Source organism: Gopherus evgoodei, chromosome 7 (assembly GCF_007399415.2).
Source record: "Gopherus evgoodei ecotype Sinaloan lineage chromosome 7, rGopEvg1_v1.p, whole genome shotgun sequence".
Lineage (NCBI taxonomy): Eukaryota > Metazoa > Chordata > Testudines > Testudinidae > Gopherus > Gopherus evgoodei.
The window spans coordinates 116,853,849-116,867,885 of NC_044328.1; the positions used below are offsets into that span (position 1 = coordinate 116,853,849).

General features: G+C 38.8%; 1 protein-coding gene across 7 annotated transcripts in view; it reads right to left on the reverse strand.

The window, feature by feature from the left end:
- The window catches only part of CNTN4 (contactin 4), a 643,980-nt gene that overhangs the window by 133,688 nt on the left and 496,255 nt on the right, over positions 1-14,037 (reverse strand). For all 7 annotated transcript variants that reach the window (XM_030569637.1, XM_030569641.1, XM_030569640.1 and 4 more), the window contains one exon: positions 2,732-2,935. In XM_030569637.1, the coding sequence (XP_030425497.1) occupies positions 2,732-2,935 (204 nt within the window). The remainder of the gene's footprint in view (positions 1-2,731; positions 2,936-14,037) is intronic.

Below are 14,037 nucleotides of genomic sequence, written 5' to 3' on the forward strand. Positions count from 1 at the left end.
TGAACTCCACCTATGCTTGTGGAACCTCTTGGTTTCATCACACTGTGTTTCTGTGGGGACTGGCCTGTTTATATTTAATTTATTTTCTTTATGCTTATATATAATTGTGAAGATAATGTACGTGGCTTATAAAGTAGCCATGTTCTGTTATAAAAATTAAGTTATTTATTATGTTTCTTTATAATAAGATGTTATAAATTTAGTACTTAAGCATAGAGTATATTCCTTTTGGATTTGATGGTGGGGAGGTTGACCCTGTGCAATCCTTGCTGAATGTCCTCCATGACTGAATTCTGAGTCTCCAGGTACTTCTCTATGGGAGTTGGGTTTTTTAGGCAATGGAGAAAGGCAATGAGCCCACCCAAAAATTACACTGGCACCCCAGCAGCATGGAGGAAGAAACTATAGGATTCAAATGCAGAGGGGACAGAAGCTTGACCAAGGGTGAGGAAAAAATGCTTGGGACAAGGAATTTGGAGCCATTGGGACTGAAAGGCAGAGGGAATCTGTGACGGGCTGGGGAAGGAGACTGGGCCTGGGAACTGGCAAGGAGAGGGAGGGAGGGGAGTCTCGGGCTGGCTGGGCAAGGAAACTGGCATTGGGAGCCGGTGATAGAAATAAGCAGGACTGCGAGCCAGTTGGCTTGGGGAGAAACACTGATATAGGACTAGGAGCTGGAGGGAGAAAGGGAGGCTGGGAATGGCTGGACAAGGTGACTGGGACTAAGATCCAGAGTAGTGGGGAATGCACTGCTACCTGGGGTCTCTGCTGTAATGTGTGCTGTAGCCCCATCCCAGACACACACTCCCATTCTCAGCTCCTGACACACACCCTACACCAGAGTTTGCAAGGGGATCCTCAGGAGACAGTCTTATGGCTGTCTTTTATAATGCCTGTGCTGCGGGAATCTTTCCTAGGCAGAACTGGGATTTTTAAGGCCCCTTTTATGCTACTAAGGCCCTTCAACCCAGCATAAAGGAGCCAAAGTGGTGGAAAGGATCTCAACCTCAGGTTTTCTACAGGTGGAGAGAATTTCATCCCTAGTCTAGCCTATATTTTTGGGGGGAAAAAAGGAGGAGAGGCTTCCTATTCTACCTCACCATAGACAGGAATTCTGCTACATGGTTCCATGTTTAATAATATGTACTTTATAGCAGATCGATTAATAACAGTTTAGTATATTTTAAATAAAGTGGGAGAGGTACATTGTGAAATTTTCCCATGTAATTCTAATTGAAATTAGATGTAACTAGGACATTAATTGTTGATGAACTGGCCTCTTGGTCTGCTAATTTAATGATACAGCGGTCTAATGAGAATAATATGTCATATATTAAGATGTACTGGACATGTCGGCATAAATCCAGAAGACAAGCAAGACATATTTGCCACTTTAAATACAAGGTGGCTACTTGTGGTTTCCATTTCATTCATTTTGCTCTTTGTATTTCTGAAATGTACTGTGTTTTTTCTTTTGATGCATCGTAACATGTTAAGTCCAGATTTTATTGCATCACTAACTGTTGTATTAGAAACTAAGTTGGAAATGATTTTAGATGTTGCCCACAATGTTAGTGACAAGCTTAGTTTCAAAATACAAATGTAGCACATCTTAAATATACTAATTTTTGAGCTGGGGAAATCTGACTATATTTTGCTAAATGGACATTATAGCACCTATCCTGTTTAATGCAATGTTTTCCAGGACTCCTCAGAAGTTCAATTAAAATTTCAAGTCCATAATAAACTCTAGAGTAAACTTCAAAGGAGTTGGAGTATGTCTGTGGGAATTACTTCAGGAAGGCAATTGGACCCTGTAAATATGATAGTGTGGGTGTGCAGAGGAACGGGTTGCTAAGGTAAAGCCTTTGGCGACATGCTTCATAGTGAGTACAACTAGTACACATCATCACATTATGCTCCATTTCAAGAGCAGCAGCATATACAGGGCCCAATCTTACTTCCACTAAAGTCAGTGGAAGCAGAGCATGGTGTGATTTGTGTAAAATATTGTTCCTGAAGATCTTAAATAACATACAGGCTATGCTTATTCCTCATATGGAGCAGGTGCTAATAGAAGACTTGACAGCTTTTTGCTTTCATCTTTTTCTTTCATGCACTGGATAACCTATACTGGATTTAAGGGCCAAATTCTGCTATCCATTACTCCACTGACTTCCTAAAGCCTCATTTAAACACTGCAAGCAATCATGAAAATATGATTTATGTATCTCCCCAATAACTTAATGTGATACAGATCAATTTGCGGTATAAAATTAGAAATCTTTACTTATTTTTCCCTTCTTGTACCACTCCTCTGACTATTAAAAATAGCATTCATTCTACTGGGAACTATTGCCTAAGCTAATAGCTTCCAAAACAGCAAAGTACTTGTGTGATCATTTTTGAGCTGTATAAAATGAGCAAAACTGCAGCATATCCACTGAAATATGTTTTCTTCCCTGTCCTTGGTCAAGTGTCTCCAAGTTTGTATTTTATTTTACAACCATTGCGTGCTATTGTGGCATCTTCCAGAGACAAAGTATCTTTCACAACTACAGCTTTAAAAAATACTGATGTCTATGACATAGAACTGCAAACTGAGTCTGCATTCTTCAGATCCTCAGTGGATCTTTAGAAAGTTGAGACTATTTATATCTTATTTATCTTTTATTTCTTAATATTTTCACAATGATTGCTTCACAAAAAAAAATCAAACCAGATATCTTACCATCATTCCTCAGTATCAAAGGAGTTGGGGGGCCCAGCACTTTATTATTTGTTACAGTGTTTGTCACCACGCATGTATAGTTGCCCACATCAGATGTTTCCACCTTTGCTATGTACAAATTCCCAGTCTCTTGAGAAACAAAGCGACGATTATCCTGGTGCACAAATGATGGGTATTCATTGAAGATCCATGCATAACTCAGTTCTAGAAGTAAAAGTTATTATTAGTATTATTAACTTAATGCTTTTTAAAATTTAAAATATGGTTCTATCCCAGGGCAGAACTGAAACTCTGAAAATGAATTTCTCCCTGTCTCTTGTACTTATAGTATGGGGACACTAACTCAGAATGAAATGAAAATGTCTTGTTTGTACAATTATGAATATAATCTTCCATATATGTACTGGTACAGTGCTATCTTTCTGAGTCTTCAGACAGACAGCTTATAGCTCCAATGCCTCTGTTGCCCCGCAACTTTTCCAACCCAGAACAAAATGAAATTAATGAGAATTTCACTTATGATATTCTGAAACTGTCAAGAATCATGCCAATTTCACATGGCTTAGAAAAATGATGAGCTGTAGCACAGACAGGCACTGGAGCTATTTATGGCACAGATGACTCAAGAGCAGCCTTGCATGAACTAGGAGGGCTCTGTAAAGAAGCAGAAATGCAGATAGAGAGTAACTTATAGAATAGAGGGTTCTCAGAATCTCACTTCTTTTTCTGGACTATTCATTAATTTGGGAAAAAAATAGTAAGAAAACCTGTCACATTTGGGTATAGATAATGTTGGTCTTGTTTAGTGGACTTTTACATCCATTACAATGCTGATTTTTGTGGGAATTCTTTGATTTATACCCAAAGGTTCAGTTTTTAGACAATTTCACCAAAAATGTCAGCTTTGTATATAGCAATCTGATTTTTTTAAAACTAATTAATAACCAGGATATCCTGTACCTACAATAAAACAGGTATGTAGTCTTCAAAGTTTACACATTAACACATTTAAAAAGAAGCTGGTTAAAACTGAATACCTTTTCCTTCTACACTGACTATGTCCAGGCTTCTATTTTTTCTCTTGCAAGTGTTGAAAATTTTAGATACAAAGTATAACAGGGAATAATGCAGCTGCTGCCATAGCATTTGGTCCCCATCTTGCAAAGTTTTCATGCTGGCTGACTTCTATGCCCACGTAGAATTCCCAATTCAAGGCCCCACAAATGTCTTTCTGCACTGACCATTTAGTAGGATCAGGCCTTCCACCATTATTCAAAAGAAATGAACCATTGTCTTTGGCAGGGAAACTTACTCTGTAGTTCAGCTTTAAGAATTGTTGAGGACCAGTGGACTGTGGACCAGCTTTCACAAGCAAATATCTACATCTTCGCTTCCAAAACTGTGCATCAAAATTGTGGGTGACTATGTTTGTATGTGCACATAACTCATTCCATTTCTTTGAATTTATCATCCACCATATCACAGAGAATTCAGACTTAATGGTTTGACAAGTCAGGAAGCTTTATTACACAGAAACAAAGTGTGGAACAATTGTTATGCCTTTGTCACCAAGAACATATCTGTAACAGGGTGTGCTGACTCAGGAGCTAACTCAGCACTCTGTCACTCAAATCCCCATCTGTTTATACTGAGTTCTGATTGAAAGACAGGCAGTTGACAGAAGAGGATAATTAACTGAATGGGGATACAGTTGAGTGGCTAAGTGAGTAGAAGCAGCCCCAACATCTGGGCCCATATAAGCAGACAGGAAAGAAGGGCAGCAGGAAGAGTTGGGAGCCTGAAGGAAGGCAGAAGTAGACAGGACTGACTGTTGCTAGTAGTACTGTTCCCTTTGCTGGAAGCAAGTGGGGAAGCTGGCTATGAACTGAAAATATATGTGAACAACACTATATGCTGTGGCCTACTGGAAGAATACAATAAATAAAGATGGTGGTGAAGGAGACCTGGAGAAGTTGTGGTCTGTGGCCTGAAAGGACTCACAGGGGACCACCCTAGGAAAATCTCATTTTTCCTGAGTCATGAAGAATACTCTTAACTTTAGTTCTTCTTTCCTTTCAAGATAAATTAGGGTGAAATCTGCTTTACTCTGTTCTTGTGAACTGTATGGTTTTATACTTTGGAATTTTTTAATACACTAAATTAAGTAGCTATAATCTTTAATGTGACTAATTAGACAATATTTTAATTTATAAAATGCCTTTGGAAGTTATTTGCAAAAGAAAAAAAACAGTGAGCAACAGACTGCATACTCTGATTGCAGAGTTTATAAATTAGGTTAATGTAATATAACTCCATTATATTTGTCTAAGACTAATACCCAAACACTGAAAATGTTTGAGAAATTACAGTAAGGAAAGATCACTGTAGTTTTGTAAAGGGAACATTAATTATAGTAAACAGCATATTCCTAGTTTAATACTCTAATGAGCCATAATTGTAATTGACCTCAAGTACTGTTATGTACTTTAGGAAATACAGTCTGTCCTAATGTTCCAGTGTTTACACACATAGGAGGGGGTATGCAGATTGTTGTGTTTTTCATTTTATTTCATTTTTTTAATGACAGGATTATAAAATGTCTGCTTAGACTTCTTGGAAGATATAATTATGTTTATGTGGGAATATCTAATCATTGTATTTACACATGTGCATCTAATTATAAGTAACCCCCTGCTGATGTCAAGAGGATACTTCGAGTAAACAAGGTAGCACTTCTCAGCAGGCTTATTATTTTCTGCAAGTATTTAGATTTTTTTTTTAATTTACTCTTGGTGAACAATTAACTTGTTTCCCCCAGAAGCATCCAACAATAGACAAACATTTCTGCTTTAGAATGCAAAGAACTGCTTTTAGCTCGGAGTGAATCTCCACAGACCTTGGTCCCTCCAGTAAAATAAGGAAAAGCCTAAGACAAAAATGTTATGTAGTAACTACAGCACAGTCAATTAATAGCGTACTCCACAATTGCTTTGACTCTAATTCAGTGCCAGTTTAGAAACCCTAGGCAAGTAGATTGCAAGAGTGAAGAGGGCTGTGTGAATGTTGTATGCAATGGGGAAGACTGATTTAAAAACCAGCTAGTGATTTTGAGTAGTTCAATGATTGAGAGCCCATCTTGAGGCAATTTAAAGTGGACACATTTTCAGAAGATGGATGCTCAGCACTTTCTGAAAATCAGGTTCCTTTATGTTGTCTCAAGTTGGGTTTCCCTCCCCCACCCTCAAAAAACAAAAAGAGGAACCCCAAATCACTAGCCACTTTTGAAAATCTCCGCCTTAATAAGGATCTAATGATTTAGTATCTCTGCCTTACTCTGATTCTAACACAGTTACACTGCACAGGACTACAGCTATATGACCAATAACTGCTGTAGCTATAAGGCATGAGACAGCATTACCAAGTCAGCTGTGCTGTGTAGTGTTTAAAATAACTGGGTGATACTATTCAGAGTTCTAATTTTTTTTGGTCTAAAATAACTGGGGACTTTTTTTTATTGTAGAATTACAGTGAGTTTGAATCAAGTGATATAATAAAAAGGATGGGAAATAAAGCAGACTAGAGAAGCCTTAAGTACATTTCCTTGTGTAGCAATGCATAAACACATATTGTACCATACTCAATTTGATTTCCTTAGAGATCCCTGTGCAATATTTATGTCTTTTCAAACTTGACAGATTTATTTTGATAAGGTTTCACCTACTAATTGCTCTGGAAGTGACAGACAGTTCCGGTCCCATAGGCAATTTGTAACATCTGAGTGAACAGACAGTTAAAATACAGAACGAGATAGCATTTGGTGATTCTGGTGGGTGATTGAAACACTTGTGTGGGTTATAACAAGGTGCCTCACAGTGTAAAGGTTGTTCACAGACTATACCAGGGATCCTTTCAGGACTTAACGTGATGTTCTGTTTTCTAACTTGGGTTCCTTCGCATGTAATTTTGGCTACCAGACAATGTTTTACTACAGTGCATAAAATGTTTTATTTGCCTTTTACAAATACATTAAACTAAGTCTCTTACATGTGGTGCACTATTTTACACATTTTGACCGGGATTTGCAACTGGTGAAAATCTGTGACACTTGATTGGTTTTCAGTTGATTGATACCAGCCGAGGCACTGGCCCTTTATACATAATGTACCTTTCTTTTCCTAGGGAGATGCACTTTCCATGTGGGGGGGTGTTCTGACTGCATGCAGTTCCAAAAGAGATAAAGGTGTGTCAAACAAATCTAAAAGAAGCTGGCAAATTCACAGGGATTTTGACAGGGATTTCAAGACTGGACAGAGGAAAACTGCTATTTCTGAACTTTTAAGGCATGATCATAGGCTTCCACAACATTTTAAAATTCACTGGATTCAGGACATTTAAAGAAGAAACTTTTTTCACTATACTGTCCATGTTATGAACTTTTCCTTATATATACACACATGTATGCTGCTGATCAAGGAAAACTGGTGGCATCAGCTTACTCTGCTGTTAGTGCTTCTATACATACTTGGGATGCTCAGTGCAATAACAGTAAGCTTATCGCACACCGAGAGAAGGAAAGCAGATTTCCTTTTGTCAAAGAATGAACCTCTTTGTGCACAAGGTCACAAGATACTAGGATCTGCTCTAAAGCTCTGGAGCAATGAAGCAGAAATAATACAGATATGGAACTGCATGTTAAAACTCTATAATATCAAAGAAGCCCTTGGTAAATTCAAGCACAAGTAAAGACTGGTGAAATGAAAGGTGGGGAACACATTAGGTTGTTGAGAGAAGCTTGGTCTCACTCTGGCGAAAATAAAAGGTGGAAGAGAAGTGCAGAGACATATAGTTACAGAAATGGAAGTCATATAAACATATGACAGAGAAATGTACCACACAGTAGTACCTAAGTATGTACTTCATTTAGTTAGCCATCAACATTCACAAACAAGAGTAAATACCATAAGCTTTTAGGGAAATCCTGGGCACACAGCGACAACAGAGAATATATTAACATTATTAGTATTAATATATTTAATTTTATGTTATGGATTAGTGATCAGCACTGGAATGTGATAGACTGCATGCTACTCATGGAATATACATTTCAAACATGTCCATCTAAGGCCGTGGTTCTCAAACTTTTGAGCTGGTGATCCTTTTCCCATAGCTAGCGTCTGAGTGTGACCTCTCTTATAAATTAAAAACACTTTTTTATATATTTAACACCATTATAAATGCTGGAAGCAAAGCGGGATTTGGGGTGGAGGCTGACAGCTTGCGGCCCCCCATGTAATAAATCTTTTAACCCCCTGAGGGGTCTCGACCCCCGGTTTGACAACTCCTGATCTAAAGGACATCAACCTTTATCTCAGATCACAGCCCCATGAATGTTCTTGGCTTCTACTCAGGTGCAATATTAAAAGATAGAAACCCTTTATTTAAATTCTATCACCACCTTCATAGATTTCCCCCACTACATGCCTGAGCATGACAATTTCGCTCCAAAACAGCTTGGACTATGTCTGCATTTCAGAATCGAGCATATCGATCACAAATCCATATTATATACTATAAGAAACAAACAAAAAGTACCCATTTACAAATCTCAGTCAGGATTTAAAAACAAAAAGTTTTAGGCTCTTGAGTCCATTCCTAGATGGCTAAATAAATGGCCTGATTTTCTGAAGTATAGAACATCCAATAAGTCCCATCAACTTCACTTAACACTTTTGTAAACTGAAAAATTATTTAAGTTACTTAAATAAAGATTTTGGAACCTAATTTAAGACACTCATTTTTAAAAATTGTCCCAGATACTGTCTCTTCTGGCCTGTTATATGCCAGCAAAGCGCCTTTATTTTTGCTGAAGAAACCTCTCACACAAGTTGCCACTAGAGAATCTACAGACACAAGCAGACGAAGGTAATCACTCTGCAACAGAAACAAAATCACTAGACGTGGCCTGACCGTGGAATGACGGGAGATGGAGGTGTAGAAAGATGTACAAAGCATCATACAGACACAGAGAAAAATGGCATTTTAGCCCAGCAACGGAGGACAGAAGGAATCAGCAGCCTCATCACTCTGCCCCTTGTGTTTTCTTTCTGCTAGCAGCATCCACTTGCTCTCTCATACTGAGATATCTGTGCCTTCTGTTTGATTCATCATCTGTGTCATTACTTCCTGTCCGGCTTCTCTGGACTACCTTACATTCAGATGCATGCTTAGTTTGCTACTAGTATCATCTCATTCAACTCACAGAGATTTTCTAATATAAGTAGAAAGTGCAGTGTCTTTAGGAACATTTGCATTTGAGAGAACAGTTTTGCTGCAGATGTGCTCAGTCTTCATTATCTAATAGTTAAATCTGACGAAAAGGGGATTACCCCATTCTGACTCTTTTATAGAGCTTGCATGTTACTGTGAACACCTGATGCTCTTTCCAAGGTGCAAGCTAAAGAGCTGTAGTGCTCTTCAAGCTGGCAAAGGCTCTCTTGGTCACTGGCCCGGTTCTCTGGGACTCTTGTTATATCTCTCTAAGAACTGAGATTGATCAATTTCCTCTTTAAATGTAATCCTTGAATTATAACCACATGACTTGTGAATATGTAATTTAACATTCCTCATATTCTCTTAAATGTCTTGCATCTTGTTGCATGCTAGATTGACTAAATAACTATAAGTGCATGACTCCAGATTTCAGAAGCCAGCTGCGTTGGATGACCTGAAAATATATGCATTGTAGCCAAGACTAGTTACTTTCCCAGGACATTCATAATACCTTGGACAAAAACCTTCTGTACATGCAAATAGTAAATAAATAATAATGGCTCGCTCTTACAGAGTGCTCTTCATCAGTAGATCTCAAGGAGCTTTACAAAGGTGGTCATTATTATTTATCCCATTCTATCAATGGGGAAACTGAGGCACAAGGACCTGACTTGCCCAGGATCACCCAGCAAAGCAGTGGCAGAGCCAGGAACTGAACCAAGGTTTTCTGAGTCCCAGTCCAGTGCCTCTATATGTGTATATATGTCCTCTATTAGATATTCTTGTTATCTATAGGTGCAAGGTGCCTGGGATGCCAGTGGACAAATGGTCCTGTCATTAAAACAATGAGGAGTCTGGTGGCATCTTAAATAAATCTGTTAGTCTTTCAGGTGCCATTGCACCGCTTGTTGTTTTTGTAGATACAGACTAACATGGCTACCTCTCTGATACTTGGATCCTGTCATTGTGCATGAGAGCTTAAGGACGGAGTCACCAAATTACTTTCTGAATTTGGTTCAAGGGAATGCTAATCGGGAAGCAACCATGGATTCTCTTTACACCGTGACAAGAACTATTCCCATGAGTATCATCATGCACTTCTCAATAGTATTCAGTTCTCCTGAAAGGCAGGCACATAATCAAGCATGACCTACCTGAGGAATACCTCAGACTCCACACTCCTCTCCAGAAACTCAAACCTTTGCCCAAACTGAGAATTACTTTCAGTCATACTAGAAATATGATTTTACCACATTCTATAGCAAATCCCTACATATGAATCAGGGAGAGAGAAGAGCTGAATCGCCAGGCTATAGAGTTGTTCTTACTTTCTCTCTCTGGCCTAACGAATATATAAGTATGAATACAAAGTAGAACACCTTCAATAGGAGAGAATGTAGCCCATTGGTTAGGATGTTCACCAGGAGGGAAAAGATCTGAGTTCAAACCTGCTCTAGGGATTTAAACCTAGGGCTCCCACATGACATCCCAGGCAAGTGCCCTAACCCACTGGGCTAAAGGATATGGGGAAGGAAAGGAATGGACACATAGACACACACACTGTCTCTCTCTCATTTCTGAAGCTGACCCTGAAAACCTTTTTTCTAACCGAAACTAAATGGATCATTCTATATCTGACCTATCAGTCCTCATCCTCAAAGGAAACATGCACAACACGTTCAAAAGACGATCCTGGGAGCTTAAATTCATTACTCCGCTAGAAACCAAAGATCACCTGGACTGAACAGAGACCCTGGATTTATGGCTTATTACCATTACCCCCACTTTTTTGTCCTTTGACTGCAGAGGTGTTAACAGGCCACTTTATCTTGAATGGTCCCTTACAATCTGAGGTAACTACTTCTGCTAAACAATCTGTTCCATCTTGCATTTTGCTGTGAGACTAGGCGTTCCTTTCCCAGATCCGAAGAAGAGCTCTGTGTGGCTTGAAAGCTTGTCTCTTACCAACAGAAGTTGGTCCAATAAATGATATTACCTCACCCACCTGGGCCAAATTCACAGATAGTTTTGGGTTGATTGAAACTGAACTTTTAGAGAATAAACTACAGGTCCAAAAATTTTTGCCCGACTCTGCCAAAATGGCCCTCAGTTACATCATGAAATATGGATGATCTCTATGGTGTTCAATGTCCACTCTGCATTTATGTTGATGTGAATGGGAGCAAAATTTGGCCCACAATATTTCCAAAGAGCATTTGGGAAATATATTCTTTGCATTGCACTTTCCCACATGTAGTGCTTGGCAATTTTTTGCTTAGAGCACATCTTAAAATATAAACCTTGAACAGTTAAAAAGGTGTCTCCCCATTTTTGTATATATCCTTCCCCTTTCACATTTCCATTACTCTCTGTTATGTGGCATGGCCCAGAACCCTGGCAGATTTGCATTTAACTGATGAGAGTTACATTTCATTACATTTCTAATTAATTGATGAAAATCTATATGAAACAGAGCGCAATCCCCAGTACATCCCCAGGATAACACTGCAGCATACTTTCTACTTTTGGAAAAGATAAAGACTTAAAGGAAGTTAATGTTAATTGCAAAATGTTCTCAAATAACTTTTACAAAGTTGTCAAAAATGCTACTGAAATCTGAATAGGACTTATGCTTTGAATTACTATTTGAATTAGACAGATGATTTGCCAAAATAATGTTCTCTCAGGCTACCATGTATTTTTAACCTTTTTTTTCTCTTAGTGAGTACAAAATGCAGATTTCATATCTTATACATTAACAGCTTCCTTTTTGGTATTGCTTTTAGACAAAATATACATTTTCCAAAAGAGAGGTCTTGTCACTGAGCAAATTTAAAAGGTCTATATAGTGATTATGGAAAAAGCTATTAAAACATCAAGATTTCATTTACCATAAAGCTAAATAGAAGAGTAAAAAATGTAAATGAGTATTAACAACAAAATGGGGAATGTTTATAATTTTTAATCCAAACAGTGTGCTGTAATATGCAATGTTAGATTTTACAGGCTTTACTGAAAGTTACAAAGATATATCAGATCATTAATAGTTCTCTAATTTTTATACTATCACTCAATATTTCATCCTCAACAAGTGGGTAAAAATTGCGACTCCCTTTTAATAACAGAGGTTGCAACATTTGCTGTAAAATCTCATATAGACAAAGAATGTATACAGATTTTAAAAGATATGTATGCCACAAATTCACTGTATGATCTTGGGAAAATCATTCAGACTGTTTGTGATTAGCTTATCATTGGTAGAATGGGGATATTTATACTTAACCACTTTTTAAAAACTATCTTTAACCCTGAGATGAGAGTGGTATGGGAAAGCCTAATTCAGCTACCAGTGGAGTCAATGAAGGACTCCCATTAATTTCAACAGGGGTCAGGCCGCAGTATGAAGTATCTTTATTTATTCTCTTCAGATAGTATATAGCTCTAGCTATGAACTTTAAATGGAAAATATCTACTTTATTATTATTGCTAGTATGGCAAACAAACAAGCAAAAACTCCTGAAATAAATCAAACATAATTAAAAACATAAAACAAAACAAAAAAGCCCACCCCAAAAAGACTTTTTACCCTGCTAGGGACTTCAGTTAAGGTCAGAGATTGTCATGAAATATTCATATAATGGCAGCACCCAAAAGTCCTATCTCCATGTATCTTATATATATGCATTTCTAATGCTCCCATCCACACAGCGTCTGGACACTGATTGCACTGTAGGGCATACCATTGTTACAGAGTTCACTGCATTAGTCAGCAAAATGTCTAATCTCTCCCTGCTGAATTCTGCAGAAGGAGACAATTTTTTTGGCTGTCTTCATTGTACACAAAGAATATCTTTACTCTTTGGAAAGTAGGCTAAGTCTCCAAGCTGCTGCAACAGTGAGTATATGCTCAAAGTGAGGGGAAAAAATATCAATTAATATATTTCTCGCTCCTTAAAGTGTCTTAGATTAAAGCCATGGTATGACAGACAGAAAAAGGCTTCCAACCAGAATAACTGTCTCCGGCACCTGTCACGACGGCACAGACTCTTCACCAATCAGATTAGCAAACCACTCCGCCCACCCTTCAGTTAGAGGCGGCGTCTCATATAAATAATACAAATTATTTTACAATGCTGAAAACAAATGATTGATTATTGGCTTTGGCTTTGAAGCTTCCCCCTGAAGAAGTGAAGATGGATGCAGATACATACTCCCCTCTATCCTTGTAACAGGCACTCAAACTTCTTCCCACTGTAGAGATGGTTGAAACCAAGTTTTGTTCGGCTATGGCTACACTACAGAGCTTACAGCGGTGAAGCTGCACCGATGCAGCAGCAGCACTGTAGTGCTGCTAATGCAGATGCTCTAAGCCAATGGGAGAGAGCTCTCCTGTCGACTTAGTTACTCCAGCCCCCGTGAGCACTGGTAGTTATGTGCGTAGGAGAAGCTCTCCCGCCAACATAGTGCTGTCCACATCGGTTCTTAGGTCAGTGTAAATGGGGGGGCATATTCATACCCTTGAGCAATGTAACTCAGAGCAACCTAAGATGTAGTGTGCACATAGCCTGACACTCTGCAACCTTTCGGAAAGTGCCCTAACTGGGCGCCTCCCTCTTGTGTCTGTGTTCCCTTTCTCCCTCATCTGCTGCTTCCATTCTGGGTTTCTCTTTGTACAGGAACATAGGCCAGAGGGAAGGGGAATGTCATTCTCACTCCCCATTGCCAGTTTAAACCTAATGGCAGGTTCAGGAATTGGAAGAGGAGAAGCAGATTAGCTGGAGAAAAGGGGCATGAAGCCACTAAAAATGGAGCTCTCCTGCAGAAAACCCTCCTCCAGCCCAAACATGGTCACGTTACATGAACACTCAAACCCCTTAAATGCAGCCATTCCCTGTGGATAAGAAGTTCCAGCCCCAGTCTGCACGGACTTCATTAGCAGAACTCCAAGCAAGAAGATGCTGCAAAACCGGCTCTTAAACAGAGCGTGGGCTGGGAGGAGGAGGAAGAGAGGGCTTTTTTTAATGTCTTCATTGAGT